At 42.7% G+C, this 16,656-nt stretch overlaps 1 protein-coding gene across 14 annotated transcripts in view; it reads right to left on the bottom strand.

Moving 5' to 3' along the window:
* Positions 1-610: 610 nt before the first annotated feature.
* Positions 611-16,656, bottom strand: part of LOC117541890 — a 29,977-nt gene continuing 13,931 nt past the window's right edge. For 11 of the 14 annotated variants that reach the window (XM_034209176.1, XM_034209186.1, XM_034209183.1 and 8 more), the window contains 9 exons: positions 16,519-16,602; positions 15,655-15,701; positions 14,833-15,453; positions 14,060-14,737; positions 10,508-12,332; positions 10,020-10,196; positions 9,367-9,540; positions 3,718-3,764; positions 611-3,430 (listed from right to left, as the gene is read on the bottom strand). In XM_034209176.1, the coding sequence (XP_034065067.1) occupies positions 1,365-3,430; positions 3,718-3,764; positions 9,367-9,540; positions 10,020-10,196; positions 10,508-12,332; positions 14,060-14,737; positions 14,833-15,453; positions 15,655-15,701; positions 16,519-16,602 (5,719 nt within the window). In that variant the 3' untranslated portion in view covers positions 611-1,364. The remainder of the gene's footprint in view (positions 3,431-3,717; positions 3,765-9,366; positions 9,541-10,019; positions 10,197-10,507; positions 12,333-14,059; positions 14,738-14,832; positions 15,454-15,654; positions 15,702-16,518; positions 16,603-16,656) is intronic. The other 3 variants (XM_034209182.1, XM_034209187.1, XM_034209191.1) reach the window with 1 other exon arrangement.

Raw genomic sequence — 16,656 nt, 5'->3', positions numbered from 1 at the left:
GGTTACAAAATCTACATGTGGAAAATACCTAATTGTCTGATGAATTGAAGAACATACATTTACACTATGTAAGGACTGTGGATTTTGCCTCAGCTTACGTTGAAGCTTGTTAGTAAGGACTCTTCTTATGACCAGAGTAAAGAGGAGGAATTGAACATTGTTACAGTGTACATATGGATATGTGAATATTGTTTTAGGAAGGATAAACACATTTGAATCTACGCTTTAAGACCTTCTGGTATGAAGTTCATATTTGTCCCTCTCCAACACCATGAACAATTTGCACAAAAGCTCCTTTGCACAACTATAATTTCCAGTACATACTACCTATACATGTCTATATGTTTTGCTACTGTACAGTAGTACATATCTATTTCTGATGATATAGTGTATTTGTCTTTTATAAAACATTCAAATTCATACTGTGTATTCTTTGTGATATATGTATTTTCTACTGTGGATATGTATATATTGTTATATGCTGTTTATCTTTAAGTTATTATGTATATACTTTATTTTACCTTTTAAACATGTTAATGCCTTATAACATTGCTGCTGTAACTAAAGAATTTCCCAATTTGAGATGAATACAAAAATCTATCTAACTGTCTCTCTATTTATCTTTTTATTATAAAATACATTCTGCACAATGTTGTTTGCTCTTCACACACAGATTGCCATCTGAAGGACACTGAAGGAAATTTGACATTTTAAATGGACAAAAAAATAGAAGAAGGTAGAATATAAAACAAATACAAGTATTATACAATTATATTTACAAACGAAGATGTACAATTGTGTGTATGCATACATATATGTTTTATATAAAGACACACTTTGGTTTAATAAAACAAAATATTTTTTTTTATTTTTGCGAATGCCCTACAACATCAATGACATTACATTAATTTAAAACAACATTTATTAAAATAATGGCGGGAAATCAGTTGTTCTGTATAAGCGGCTGCAATAGTTAGCATACAGTTCTTCTATAACACTTTTCATTTTTATTACAATACATCTCACATTTACTTACATGAAATTCTTTGAATTGTAAAAACTGAATATTTCCTTGTAATTTAATTTGAAAGTTGACACAATGCTGCTTACTCATATGGATCATCTGTTCGCATACTCTTACTAGTTTAAGGAACTGCAACATACTTTCATAAATTCAGGCTATAGGTAAGAAAAGTATTTAAGTAAACATGAATTGAACAAACATCTTCCGGCAAGAGGAACTATGTTAATATAGTGTCTTTCAGTCTTTTACATCATGGTATTGATACGATGCAGGCAAGGTTTTGCTATTCCATTGAAGTCAAATGGAGCATCAATTGAAGACTTCCCCTATCTCAGGGAGTTCAGTCTATTTTACACAAGGTCACAGAGCCCTTCTGAAACCAGAAGCATGGGAAGAGGGGCTCTGTGAATCTGGCATGGAAGGTGTGTATAAGGCTCAGCTTTTCTTGTGTGACACCGTAATAGGTCAGAGTGCCAGCTTCCCAATCTAAAAATACTGCTATTCTTTTATAAAGAGGCAATTTGGACATTGTCCCATCTTTGGGCTCAGTATCTTTTGATGTCTTCCCATCTTTTGACTCAAGGTCTTTGGATGTCTTCCCATTTTTGAATGTCTTCCCATCCTTGGAAGTTTTCCCATCCTTAGTCGTCTTTCCACCTTTGAACTTCAAGTCTTTGGACGTTTTCCCATCTTTGAACTCAGGATCTCTGGATGTCTTCTCATCTTTTGACTCAGGGTCTTTGGATGTCTTCTCAGCTTTGGACGTCTTCCCATCTGAGGATGTCTTCCCATTTTTGAATGTATTCCCATCCTTGGAAGTTTTCCCATCCTCAGTCGTCTTTCCATCTTTGAACTTAAAGTCTTTGGAGTTTTTCCCATATTTGGATGTATTTCCATCTTTTGTCGTTTTCCTATCTCTTGATGTCTTCCCATCTTTGGACTCAGTATCTTTTGATGTCTTCCCATCTTTTGCCTCAGTATCTTTTGATGTCTTCTCATCTTTGGACTCAGTATCTTTTGATGTCTTCTCATCTTTGGACTCAGTATCTCTTGATGTCTTCTCATCTTTGAACTCAGTATCTCTTGATGTCTTCTCATCTTTTGACGCAATGTCTTTGGACATCTTCCCATCTGAGGATGTCTTTCCATGATTGGACTTAATATTTTTGAATGTATTCCCGTCTTTGGAAATATTCCCATCCTTAGTTGTCTTTCCATCTTTGAACTTAAAGTCTGTGGATGTCTTCCCATATTTGGATGTATTTCCATCCTTGGAAGTTTTCCCATCCTTAGTCGTCTTTCCACCTTTGAACTTCAAGTCTTTGGACGTTTTCCCATCTTTGAACTCAGGATCTCTGGATGTCTTCTCATCTTTTGACTCAGGGTCTTTGGATGTCTTCTCAGCTTTGGACGTCTTCCCATCTGAGGATGTCTTCCCATTTTTGAATGTATTCCCATCCTTGGAAGTTTTCCCATCCTCAGTCGTCTTTCCATCTTTGAACTTAAAGTCTTTGGAGTTTTTCCCATATTTGGATGTATTTCCATCTTTTGTCGTTTTCCTATCTCTTGATGTCTTCCCATCTTTGGACTCAGTATCTTTTGATGTCTTCTCATCTTTGGACTCAGTATCTTTTGATGTCTTCTCATCTTTGGACTCAGTATCTTTTGATGTCTTTTCATCTTTGGACTCAGTATCTCTTGATGTCTTCTCATCTTTGGACTCAGTATCTTTTGATGTCTTCTCATCTTTGAACTCAGTATCTCTTGATGTCTTCTCATCTTTGGACTCAGTATCTCTTGATGTCTTCTCATCTTTTGACGCAATGTCTTTGGACATCTTCCCATCTGAGGATGTCTTTCCATTTTTGGACATAATATTTTTGAATGTATTCCCGTCTTTGGAAATATTCCCATCCTTAGTTGTCTTTCCATCTTTGAACTTAAAGTCTGTGGACGTCTTCCCATATTTGGATGTATTTCCATCTTTGGACGTTTTCCTATCTTTGGAAGTCTTCCCGTCTTTGGACGTAATATCTTTGGATGTCTTCTCATTGTTGGGCTCAATAAGTTTCCATGTTTTTCCATGTATGGAATGGTACTGAGTCCTCGAGCAGAGCAGACTCCAGGACATCTCGTTGCATCCTAGGCCACCACTTCTATCCCATCCTCTACCCACTGCTTCATATGTCACTGCGATGCCAACCCTCCCTTCCCACTCCACCTCCCAGTAGCAGAGGCCTTGCATGCCCTCCCCACAAATCACCTGGCTCCTCATAAACCTGTCCTTGTGTTCAGGTCGCTCCACCTTTTCCTTCACCATCCGCACAGTTTTTACTTTTCTGTTCTCCTCAGACAATATAAGCCTCTTGCTTGCTGTGTTTTCATCAAGCTTTAGATCAGCACCATCTGAAATAGAAACAGACTCATAATTTAGTTTTATAAGAGCTGTATCTTATGTTGTTTGGATCAAATAAAAATCAATGTAGCATATAACGGATGTCATATCTAAAAAGAAGTGTGTACATTATCAAAACCTATATTACCTGTTAAATTAGGTGACAAAGGCATATTATCAGAGATTAATTTTAAACGTATCAGGAATTTACTTCCACTTAATCCTTGTCTAACACTATACTGAAGTGATAACATCTTACATAATAATAATAAGGAATACAACAATAATAAACACTTACACTTCTTCAGCCCTGTCTTCATGCGATGCGCTCCACAGTGATCCAAACTGCAAAAAACAAAGACAGTGTCACGATCTGTCTTTATGGTGTTTTGTCTTGTCTTGTTTCATGTTTTATGTTGAAAGGTCTTCACTTCCTGTCTTGCCTGTTTCTGTCTGCGTTGTGTCTTGTTTAAATCTGTCTGTGGTTCCCTGTCGTTAGTTTCCCTGGTGTGTCTAATTTACCCGATTGTGTTCACCTGGTGTCCCTGTGTTTTCTCCTCCATCCTCACCTGTGTCTTGTTTCTGTGATTAGTCTTGTGTGTATTTAAGTTCTGGTTTTTCTGTCTGTCTTTGTCGGTTCGTCTTGTGTCATGACTAGTTCTTCGGTGAGTGTTCTGTTTTGTCTTTGTTCACCTAGCCTTGAAATAAAGGAATTTTCACTTTAAACTGCATTTGGGTCCTACCTGCTTCACACTAGTGATGGCAAAATGAAGCTTTGAATGAAGCGTCGAACCACTTGGACAATTGTGTCGGAAATAGGTTCATTTCTCGAAGCTTCAGTTACAGCGACCTCTCCTGGCGAAGTGCAAGGCTGCAGTGGGTTTAACGTATCTTTGCCTTGAAAAATATTCGATGCACACACACACTAAGACTGAATTGAATATCATGTTCTATTTCCAATTAAAGATTGATAATTGTGTGTATTGGGTTATTGAGAAGAGACTAGAGAGTGCTGGACATTTTTTTGGGAGGAGAGGGCCTTTTATCAGTTATTAAAGTTGAAAAGCAATGATTAAAATACATCCATTCCGGGCTTTGAACCGGAATGGACATCGCCGCATTCGGGCCGCCGGCTCTACCCACTGGGCTATCTATTCCTTAAATTATTTAACAGGAGGACATCGCCGCATTCGGGCCGCCGGCTCTACCCACTGGGCTATCTATTCCTTAAATTATTTAACTGTTTTTATATTACTTATAATTGTCTTTTTGTTCACAACTTCTCCACATTTCGAAGTGTTTCCCGAGCCAGAACGACCTATCTTTCTTCCTGGCTTGCTCTATAATGATATCAAATGCAATACCAACAACAACTCAACAGCAACAACGCAAACTACGACAACAACCCACACATTGCGCATTGTTTAGAGCGGTCATAAAGTGTTGAAGCGCTCAAATTTGAAACAGTTTCAACCTGTCACCTGTCAGAATCGAGACGAGGCAGTGCATTGAATCGCGTGAATGGACCGTGAACCAGTCAAGTGATTCATTCAGGAAATGAAGCAGTTGCTGCTTCGGACGTCACATGTCACGTGATTTGAAGCAGTTGCTGGTTCGGACGTCATATGTCACGTGATTTGAAGCAAGCTTCGAAGCATTGCTTCCATGAAATAGGAAGTCCAGGGTTGAAGCTCCGTTCGAAGCTTCAGTGTCAAACTGCCATCACTACTTCACACATCGTGACAGAACGAACCGACCACAAAATGGACCCAGCAGATGATCCATGGGAGGTTGAATTACAGCATTTAACCTTCTATCTGGCTTGCTGCTTCGATTGGTGGAAGGGAGCGTCCAGTGTTCGGCAGAAGAGGGCCGCTCTGGTAGAGGCGCTCCGGTTGGCAGCAGAGAAACCATGTTTTGTTGAGTTTTTACCTGACTGGATTTTGGACTTCCTTCAAGCATGTGATTCCAGGCATGCTAGCTCCCTGTCTCCCAATTCCCAACCTGGCACCATACGCCTTGGTGGGTTCCGCCTGAAGTCAACCCGTGCTTCTGCCCCAGTTCCTGCTCCTGTCCAGGAGTCGTATTCCGGAACTCGTCAGGCTTATGGAGGTCCACGGAGTATTCAGGAGGCTGCTAAGAGGAGTCGTCGCAAGGCCAGGCTAGCAGCCCGAGCCCCAGCAGCCATGGTTCCGGCTCCAGTACAGGCCCCAACAGCCATGGTTCTGGCTCCAGTGCCGGACCCAGCAGCCATGGTTCCGTGCTCCAGTACCATCCCACATAGCCATGGTACCGTGCTCCAGTACCACCCCACACAGCCATGGATCCGTGTTCCGGTTCCTTGCCCAGCAGCCATGGTTCCGGTTCCAGTGCCGGCCCCAGCAGCCATGTTTCTGGCTCCAAAACCGGCCCACACAGCCATGATCCAGGCTTCAGCTCCGGACCTTACAGCCATGTTTCCGGCTCCAGAACTGGATCTTACAACCGTGTTCCCTAAACCAGAGCTGGCCCATACAGCCATGGTTCCGGCTCAAGTACCGGCTCCAGCAGTCATGGTCCCGACTCCAGCACCTCGTCTCCTGCTGGCTCCCCAGCCGACGCCAGCTTCCCGAGTCTTGTCGGCGTATCGGCCGACTCCAGCACCTCGTCTCCTGTTGGCTCTCCATCCAACACCAGCTCCCCGAGTCTTGTCGGTGTACCGGCCGACTCCAGCACCTCGTCTCCTGCTGGCTCCCCAGACGACGCCAGCTCCCCGTGTCCTGTCGGCGTACCGACCGACACAAGTTCCCTCTCGAGTCACCTCTCAATTTCCTACCCGAGTCCCCTCTCGAGTCCCCTCTCGAGTTCCCTCTCGAGTCCCCTCTCGAGTTCCCTCTCGAGTTCCCTCTCGAGTTCCCTCCTTTAGTCCCTCCTCTAGTCCCTCCTTTAGTCCCCTCTCTAGTCCCTCCTTTAGTCCCCTCTCTAGTCCCTCTTCTAGTTCCCCTCGCGAGTCCCCTCTCGAGTTCCCTTCTCTAGTCCCTCCTCTAGTCCCTTCTCGAGTCTCTCCTCTAGTCCCCTCTCTAGTTCTCCTCTCGAGTCCCCTCTCGAGTTCCCCCTTGGTTCCCCTCTCGAGTCCCCTCTCGAGTTCCCCCTTGGTTAACCTCTCGAGTCTCCTCTCGAGTCCCCTCTCGAGTCTCCTCTCGAGTCCCCTCTCGAGTCACGTCTCAAGTCCCTACCCAATGTCCTGGTCCGTTGGAGGCCCCGTCGACTACTCCTCTGCCGGGGGTCCTACCAATCGTATGTCTGTCCCATTGGAAGTCCCGCCGTCTACTCTCCTGCCGGGGGTCCTGCCAGCTCCTTGTCCTGTCTCGTTGGAGGTCCCGCCGACTACTCTCCTGCCGGGGGTCCTGCCAACCCTTTGTCCTGTGCCGTTGGAGGCCCCGCCGACTACTCTCCTGCCGGGGGTCCTGCCAACCCTTTGTCCTGTCCCGTTGGAGGTCCCGCCGTCTACTCTCCTGCCGGGGGTCCTGCCAACCCTTTGTCCTGTCTCGTTGGAGGTCCCGCCGTCTACTCTCCTGCCGGGGGTCCTGCCAACCCTTTGTCCTGTGCCGTTGGAGGCCCCGCCGACTACTCTCCTGCCGGGGGTCCTGCCAACCCTTTGTCCTGTGCCATTGGAGGCCCCGCCGACTACTCTCCTGCCGGGGGTCCTACCAACCCCTTGTCCTGTTCCGTTGGAGGCCCCGTTATCCTCTGTCTCGCCGGGGGTCCTGCCAATCCCGTGTCCTGGTCCTCTTCCGTGGGGGATCCTGCCGAGGCCTGTCCCACCAGCTCCGGTTCCTGTCCGGCCGACACCGGGTCCTGCCCGGCCTCCGGCGCTGGCCCGTCAGCGCCTTCCTGCCCGGCCTCCGGAGCTCTCTGGTCTTCGCCCTCGATCCCGGCCCCCTGAGAGCCGCGGTCTTCGCCATCGAGCCCGGCCCCCTGAGAGCCGTGGTCTTCGCCCTCGAGCCCGGCCCCCTGAGAGCCGCGGTCTTCGCCCTCGAGCCCGGCCCCCTGAGAGCCGCGGTCTTCGCCCTCGATCCCGGCCCTCTGTGAGCCGTGGTCTTCGCCCGCGATCCCGGCCCCCTGACTCTTCCTGCCGCTGCCCTCGTCCTCGAGCCCGGCCCCCTGACTCTTCCTGCCGCTGCCTTCACCCTCATGCTCGGCCGCCCGAGTCCCCCACCTTAGACTCTGCCTTGCCCCCGGGCCGTCCGCCCGAATCCCCCTTTTTGAACTCTGCCTTGCCCCCGGGCCGTCCGCCCGAGATCCCTTCCTGGTCCTCTGCTGTGCCTCTGGGCGGTCAGCTCAGTCCCGTCCTCCTGACCCCCTCCACCCACCCTGGTGGCCTAGTGATACGTGCATTTGGGTCCTACCTGCTTCACACATCGTGACAGACAGGGTTGATACAGAAATTCAATTCAATACTTTGAAAAGCCTTCTTGTTTATTGCACATGTTTTAGCCCCCTGTAGCAAGGGATCACAAGACAATATAGCCTTTTATTCAATATATTGATGTTGTGTTTGTGTACATTGCTCAATATCAAAAGACGTAGGAAAATGCATATGGACATAATTAATGAAACAGCAAAAAAGGCTTGTCCCATAATCCCCACATTTCGGTCCACAAAATCACTCACTTACATTCATTGTCCATGGAGCACCAATAGACTTTATACTTGATGATAGGGCTGTGCAATTAATCGTATTTTAATCGCGATTACGATTATGGCTTGCGACGATTATGAAAACAGCATAATTGACAAAATACGATTATTTTTGCTGGGTGCGCTTTCGCCCCTCCCTAAAAGCCCGTTCGGCCACGTGGGAGTGACATGTGTTGTGAGTGTTCAGCGCGAGCGAAGATGTCAGAACAAGAGCAGCAACTCGTTAAAAAGAAGGGTAAAACTATTTCCACTATTTGCAAGTACTTTGCCATTACATTCCACATCGCTAAAGATATGTGCCCAGTTAGCACTGTTAGCAACCAGGGCTTTAAGCAACTTGTCAACACGTTGGACAAGCGTTACGCGATGCCGTCTCGGTATTATTTCAGCAGGTCTGCGCTGCCTGCGCTATGTGACAAATGCCGTCGGGAAGTTGAGAGAGATGTGGCTTCAGCTGACTACTTTGCGACCACAACGGACCTATGGTCTAGCCCAGGGATGCCCAACCAGTCGATTGCAAGATGTGTCTAAAAATAGAACAACAATATTCTGTTTTATCGTTAATGTCCTGTAACATAATCTTCCTGTGCCAGAATAATGCACATGAACGCATCAAAGCTTTGTGATTGGCCGGCGTCACCCCATGTGTCAGGGCGTGGCTGAGGGTCTTCAGTACAGGTGGCAATATCGTCACCTGCCTGCGCTCATCTCTGAAACCAGACCATGTAAACAGGCTGTTGTTTCTTGCAAAAAATCTTTAAGAGATAACACGAGCAGCCCTACCAGCATTTGCCATGGTGGCCTAAACATTTTTATTTGGTCTTAAATTGTAGTTCAACATTTATTTCCTGTTACTTCTGGACCATGACGGTTGGCCAGCCTTCAACGTTTAACTGAGTGGAATAATGAATATGTTTTACCAAAATGTTGGCTATATGTTAAGGAGTTTTCAGTAGGTTGTGACAGTGCACTGCAACATGTTTGATTTAATTTATTTTGGTCTAATTTATTTTTATTTATCATATTAATAATATATGTTTAGTATGGTTTTGGAAGTGTGCTCCAACATATTTGTTGATCTTGTTTATTGGTAAAATATTATTTGTTTTAAAGTTCAATAAATGGTCAATGAATAATCGTCAAAATAATCGTGATATCAATTATTGACCCAAATAATCGTGATTATGATTTTTGCCATAATCGCACAGCCCTACTTGATGACATCACAAGTTTACTTTCTTAAATTGTACATGACTACTTTACGTACCAGAGTGTCTTCAGCTTCGAATCTGGATCTTCATATATTTCAGAGAGCAGCCTCCTCCCATTGTCTCCTGGGTGATTGTAACTCAGGTCCAGGTGTTTCAGGGAGGGTTTTTTGGACTGGATAGCTGACGCCAGGAATGAGCAGCCTTTCTCCGTCACCTGACAACCTGACAGCCTGCAGGCCACACACAAACAAACAGACACACACACATTTAAGAAATGCTTTTTAAAGTTTCTCTGTGTGTTTATAATTTTTCTCTTTTTGGATTTGAAATGTTATGAAACATTGATGGGGAAGCAAAAGTGTGTCTATTATGTTTATGAGATAATGTTTTATTTTTTACAATAGACATCTGCAGCCAACCAAATTAAATTTCCAAGGCCAATGTATAAATCATTGAAAAAACTGTCTGATTTTACATTTGAATACTTTGATTAACTATGTGTATTCTGCCTTACGCAGAAGCAAGGTTTAAAAAAAAAAAAGATCATTATTTGGCATATTTACAAGTAGATTTATTCTGGTCTCTGAAGACACAAACGTACCTTTTTAAATAAAGATGTGCTGCATTGCTCAATGGACATTATTTTGGAATAATGTTACTAAACATACACAAAGCAACCACCCGTACAGTAAATGCATTGTCCACTTACTTGAGAATCTCCAGTTTACAGTGCATACTCTTTAGGCCCTCAGCAAGCATTTCCACACCTGAATCATGCAAGTCGTTATGACTCAGGTTGAGCTCTGTAAGATTATTGGATGGGGAGCTGAGGACTAAAGATGACAGACCTCTGCAGGAGTCCTCAGAGAGAGTACACCAGCTCAGCCTGTGAAAACATGGGTCCATTAATAAATCTTGCTGTTTTTTTGTATGGAAATGCAGATTATTTCTGAAAAACTAAAAGTCTTAAAGAATCACTCAACCTCACTATAATTGCAGGTCAAATGTGAGACTGTCATTCCAATTAGTGTCTACCTGCTTGAGTTTTTCTGAACTGCCCAATTCGGACTTGTTTTAGACCACTGTTAGACCAAATGCGACCATCAAAGACATAGTAAAAGGCATCAGCAATAAACTTAATAAATATACTTTAAAGCAAGATAACAAAATATTTGTAAGAGCATTTAAAGTACTCACAAAGCAGTTTGGGACACTTTGACAACCGGTAACATTCCAAGAAGAACAGTCTCTGATTTGAGGTACTTCTTCAGATCAAACACATCAAGCCTCTCATCTGATGTTAGCAGCACAAAAGTCAGAGCTGACCACTGGGAGGTGGTGAAATCTTCAAATGTGACACTTTCTGAGCAGAGGTACTTTTTCACTTCTTCAACCAGAGAGTGGTCATTCAGCTCATTCAGACAGTAGAAAAGATTGCATTTTTTATCTGCATGAGTCTTCTCATCTTTAATCTTTTCTTTGATGTACCCAATTGTTTCCTTGTTAGTCTGTACGTTGTATTCTGTCTTCCTCAGAAGTTCTTGCACTAGACTCTGATTCGTTTCCAGAGAGAGGCCCAAGAGGAAGCGGAGAAACAGATCCCAGTCCCCATTTTCGCTATCTAAAGCCTTGTCAATCGCTGTCGTGTAGAATCCTTCAGGCATGTCTTTATCTGTTGGATTGGGCAGGGAAAGCAGATTTTCACCTGTGTTGTTGAATATCTGAAAGACATACAAAGCAGCCAGGAACTCTTGAATGCTCAGATGAACAAAGCAGAACATTTTCTGTGGGTACAGCCCACATCCTTCTTTAAAGATTTGAGTAAAAAGTCCAGAGAAGACTGCAGTTTCTTGGATGTTAACCTCATCCTCTTTCAACTTTTGTTCATCGAAGAGAAGGTTCCTTTCCCTTAGACCCTCAAAAGCTACTTTACCCAGAGAAATGATTGTTTCCTTGTTCCTTGCATTCCAGCATGAATCTGTTTTAGAATTGTCACCTGCTTCATCTGAAGCGTACTTGACATTAGCCTGTTTGCATTGTAACAGGAGGAAGTATATGTACATATCAGTTAAAGTCTTGGGCATCCTGTCTTCGTTTGTCTTTGCTCTCTCTCCTTCTTTTTCAGTTTCTCTCACAACGTCTTCCAGAACGCTTGCTGTGATCCAACAGAAGACAGGAATGTGACACATGATGTAAAGGCTCCTTGATTTCTTGACGTGCAACAAGATTTTTTCTGCCAAATCTTTATCACTGAATCTTTTTCTGAAGTACTCCTCCTTTTGCTCATCATTAAATCCTCGCACCTCTGTTACCCGGTCAACTTTATCAGCAGGGATATGATTGGCGGCTGCAGGTCGGGAGGTGATCCAGATTTGAGCTTTGGACAGCAGATTTCCTTGGATGAGGTTTGTTAGTAGGACACTCACTGAGGTTCGCTTACTCACCTCTGTGCAAAATACAGCATTCTTGAAGTCAAGTTCAAGGCGACATTCATCAAGACCATCCAGTACAATCAGAATGCTGTACTTGTCATAGTCTTTTATTTCTGATGTCTTCATTCCTGGACAAAACTGAAAAATGAGTTCCTCCAAGGTGTGTTCTTCCTTTTTTCTCAAATTCAGCTCCCGGAAAGAAAGTGGAAATATAAAAAATATTTCCCCGTTGGCCTTACCCTCAGCCCAGTCCAACATGTACTTCTTTGTAGCAAACGTCTTTCCAATGCCTGCCAATCCTAGCGTCAGCACAGTTCTAATGGGTCTATTTTCACCAGCTGCAGATTTTAGAATGTCATGATATTTAATCGATGTTTCTTGTGTCACTGGTTTGAACTTTGCGTCTTGAACTTGTTTGACCTCATGCTGAGAATGTATCTCTCCCCTCTCTCCCTCGATGATGTAGAGATCTGTGTAGATGGCATTAAGAAGAGCAGAGGTTTTCTGCTTATCAATCCCCTCGCTCACATGGGTAAATTGTTCCTTCAGCTGGGTTTTGAGTGTCTGGTGACTTGCAGCATCAGGCTTACCTGCAGGAAAGTATTGTTTTAAGTTAGTGAGGACAGAAATTAGACAGTTTATACCATACATACAATTCCAGGCTGATCCTCAGGATCAGAATCGAGGCTGATTGAAAGCATTTTATTGGATTGTTATTGGCTATAATAAAGCAGAAATTGGTATATCCTTTCTATACTTTACTCTACTGTTGGATGCCAATCTCCTTTAGGGTACCCTACAGTGCCATCATTTTTGCTGCGTAAGCAAGTAAAACATTATAAGGGGCTCACTGGTGAAAGTATCTCTGAGTTCTGACAGCGAGGTCAGAAAAATACACATATTGGCTAAACTTGTCCCTCTCTTTCTATTAGCAAAGAGTAGCATTCAGATAGCAGCTTTTCATATGTTGTTAGAGCAGGCCATCTCTTTGACTCAAATAACAAATGGCGGCAGAATTTCCTAACTAATGGTAGTCGTTATGAATTATGCGATTAGTTTTCTCTCTAGTGGATGGTGTTACATCAACTTCAGGTGCAGCATTCTCTCAGTGATTTAAGCTGAAATACTTTGTATCTTTGTACTTGGACCTCAACTAGAAAAGTGTTTCAGCTAACATTTCTATAGCAACATTTCTGTAAATAAGTATCTGACTCGCTAGATGCTGATTACTAAACACTCTGATATTTTCATTTCATGGTGGTTTTAAGCATTTGTGTCATTAAGGACCACTGTCACTATGTACTTTAACCATGTTTTAGACTGTTTCCTTTGATAACATTCCTCCAAAACTAATTTAGCAGGTGAAGGCTTCCACATTGAAGCACAGAGACGGCATTGTGTTCCTCTGCTTCTTTTGAAAGTGTAAAAAAGATTGATAACTATCCTTAGATTACATAAATTGTATTCTTGTAAATCTTATTTATTCATTTTTCTTAACTTTACTTATTTTCTGTATAAAATACTATCCTGTCTCTTTTTTATCATCTAAATCTTTTGGTGCTTACTTGTAATGGAAATTCGTACCGAATACGTGCTAAACATATAACGGTACCACTTTACAATAAGACTACCCTTATAAAAGGTTTACGCATAGTTATACACTTTATAAATCATTAATAAGCTTTTATAAGACATGAGATAAACAGGGCAACTGTGACCGGTTGCTTGCCAAATAGTGAGCTCTTATTATAAATGGTAGTAACTCGTAAATAAATGGTCATAAGAGATGCCAAAAAACATCAAGATGGAAGGGGGGAGAATCAACTCAGTGAACAACAGATACCAAGGATGCTGGCTGATGAAGAAGACGAAGTAAGCTAGGTAGCCAATATAAGACTTAGCAGTACAGATAAATGTGGGCTCACTATTTGGCAAGATGACTAAGCCGTATATTGGCTACGTAGCTTACTTCATCTTCTTCATCAGCCAGCATCCTTGGAATCTGTTGCTCACTGAGTTGATTCTCGCTAAGTAGCCAATATAAGGCTTAGTTCTCTTGCCAAATAGTGAGCCTGTGTTGATGTATGAAAACTATAGACTATAGTTAGAACTGGTTTATAAATGGTTCTTAATGATTAATAAAGTGTTTACAACCTAATTCATAACCTAATTATAGACCCTTTATTAATCCTTTATAAGGGTAGTCTTATTGTAAAGTGGTACCCATTTGTGTCACTTAGGACCACTGCCACTATGTACTTTAACCATGTTTTATACAGTTTCCTTTGATAGAATTCCTCCACACCCTTTAGCTTACATCGTATTTCTGTCGTCCTGTGGACACATGCATCAGGCAACTTGAGTCGGGAGGTTATCCAAAGCCGGGCAGAGGGAAACAAGTTTCCTTTGATGAGGTTTGTCAGTAGAACATCCACTGAAGCGCGCTCTCTGACATCAGTTACTTTGTCATTGTTGTCAAAGTCAAGAGGAGGTTGGTAGGCATCAAATCCATCCAAGACAAATAAAACTTTAAACTGCTCAATGTTAGAGATGACATTTTCCTTTGTTTCCTTGACGAAATCATAAAGAAGTTCCATCAAACTGGTTTCATTATTTCTTATCGTTTGAAGCTTTAAGATGTTAAGTGGAAATATAACGTCTACTTCTTTAGCTTGGGCTTTGGCCCATAAAGCCTTAAACCAAGTAAAATAGCCGTTGTCATTTTTAGCCCACTCTCTGATGAATTTCTGCACACATAAGGATTTTCCAATTTCACTTTCTCCAGTAGTCAGCACAGTACGGATCGTTTTTCCATCTTCTTCTTTAAAGATGTCAGATACGGCCTTTACCCGTTTCACAGATTCTCCATTGACCTCTCTTATGATGTGTTCAGTGTTTTTCTGGTTAGGAGGATTAACATGTTCATATGGAGATGCTTCCTCAAGCAATCTTCCTCTTAGAGCTGAGGCCAGCTTCTGCCGTCGCTTCAAGTTTTCTGAATAATAAACAAAACAATGTTATTGATAAAGGATAAAACAGCAGATCACACAATATGGAGTATGAACTATTAAAACTGATATCGTTTTATACCTTGACATTCTGTCACTCGCTGGATGTATTCAGGAGGAATCTTATCAACTCCTGAAGGTTGAGAGAGGATCCAAAGATGAGCAGAGGGAAGCAAATTCCCCTTGATGAGGTTTGTTAGCAGCAAATCCATCGAGGCTTGCTCTTCAATATCCTTCAGGTCCATGTTCTTTGCAAAATCCAGAGGAAGTTCACATTTTTCCAGGCCATCAAGGACAAAAACAAGTTTACATTCGTCAAACTTGTAATCTCCATGTTTTTCAACCTTGAGGGAATTACCAATCAGTTGTTTCAGGCTTTGAGCGCTCATTGAATTCAGCTTACTGAAGTTTAACGACACTATAAAGTCTATATTTTTGTTAGATCTTTCTTTTGCCCAGTCTACCATGAATACGTTTTTTTGAAATGTTTTACCAATTCCAGCTACTCCCGTCATTAGCACTGTTCGCACTTTCTCTTTCTTTGATTTTTGAAATAATGTATCAAAGGTTTGTGCTTTAGGGTCCTTGTCTTTCTCAGCTGGTATCTCGTAGAGTTCAGTGTCAGTTACTTTCAGTTCCTTTTCATGCAGCTTGCCGATCCTCTTTTTTAGGTCTTCTTTTAGTTTGTGTTGTTTATCCTTGACTAATTAAATTATAAAGAAAATACAGAGAACACAGGATGCATCAATTACAAAAAGGTTTTACACAATTTTAATAAAACTCTATCAAATTATGTATTCTGTTAACTTGCAGTTAAACCAAGAGGCAAATGACATGTGAATCAAAATATGTTTGTTTTTGCAATGTTTTGATTCTTTGAGTGTGTAGCTCCTTGTTTGAGTACCTTTTCTGCGGTCTTGTTCATCCTTGCTTGTTGTATTGGAAGCGCTGCTGGGCACAGGCGATACATGTTTGTGTCAATACGGAAAGATACATTTACGGAGCGTCCACACTACAGCTTCAAAAAAAGCTTGGAGCTGGGCGTGTCTGAAGCTTGGGGATTTTATTCGAGCAACGCGACCAACAACCAATCACATGAATCTCCTGCCCCCGACATACAAAGTAAAAACCCCGGGAATTTTATGCGAGCAATATATATATATATAAACTCCCCAAACAGGCGAAAACCTACCAGTTTCACCCACTGCCTCTGCCACCTCCCTCCATGACTGGTTCTTCCGGTTTGTATCCCGGTAGGTGAAGAGGGTCTGGTCATACAAAACCGGGTGATTTGCTACGGCGATAATTAGTTTCTCCATCTTTTTTTGAAATATAGAAATGAACGGCGGGATAACTCTCCCAGCTTAGACGCGGTTTGATTGGCTAGGGCTTGAGCTGTCAGATTTTCAGAAACGGGATTTGATTGGCTGGCGCTGGCTACTCCGGCGTCTCCGGCGTCAGAAGTGTTCAACTTCTGACGCCGGAGACGGCGGAGACGGACCGCTATGCTACCCACAATTCAGTTCGGTGAAAAGCGAGGCAACGTGACGTCACCCCATTCAAAGTGAATGGGCAGACGCGTTGGAAACCGTTTTTGAAGCTGTCGAAGCTGTAGTGTGGACGGCCCGTTACTGAGACAAATATGAATATATACTTTTTATGTTTTAGGTCAAATGTATGCTTTAGGCTTCAAAGCTTTAATTTGCAATTTTTTCCCATTTTTCCTGTATTTTAAGTTAAAGCAGTATCAATACCAATTTTTCCCTACCTTTGTTTAGGCATGAGGTCAAGAGGATCATCTCCTACAATGTTGGTGGATGCAGGAGACACTGGTCTTTCTTGCCCAAGCAGGCTTTAACACAGAAAACAGTTTTTACATTTTTTAATATTGTTGAGCCAAAAAGTG

Source organism: Gymnodraco acuticeps, unplaced genomic scaffold, assembly GCF_902827175.1.
Source record: "Gymnodraco acuticeps unplaced genomic scaffold, fGymAcu1.1, whole genome shotgun sequence".
Taxonomy (NCBI): Eukaryota; Metazoa; Chordata; class Actinopteri; order Perciformes; family Bathydraconidae; genus Gymnodraco; species Gymnodraco acuticeps.
This window is presented reverse-complemented; position numbering and strand designations above follow the sequence as displayed.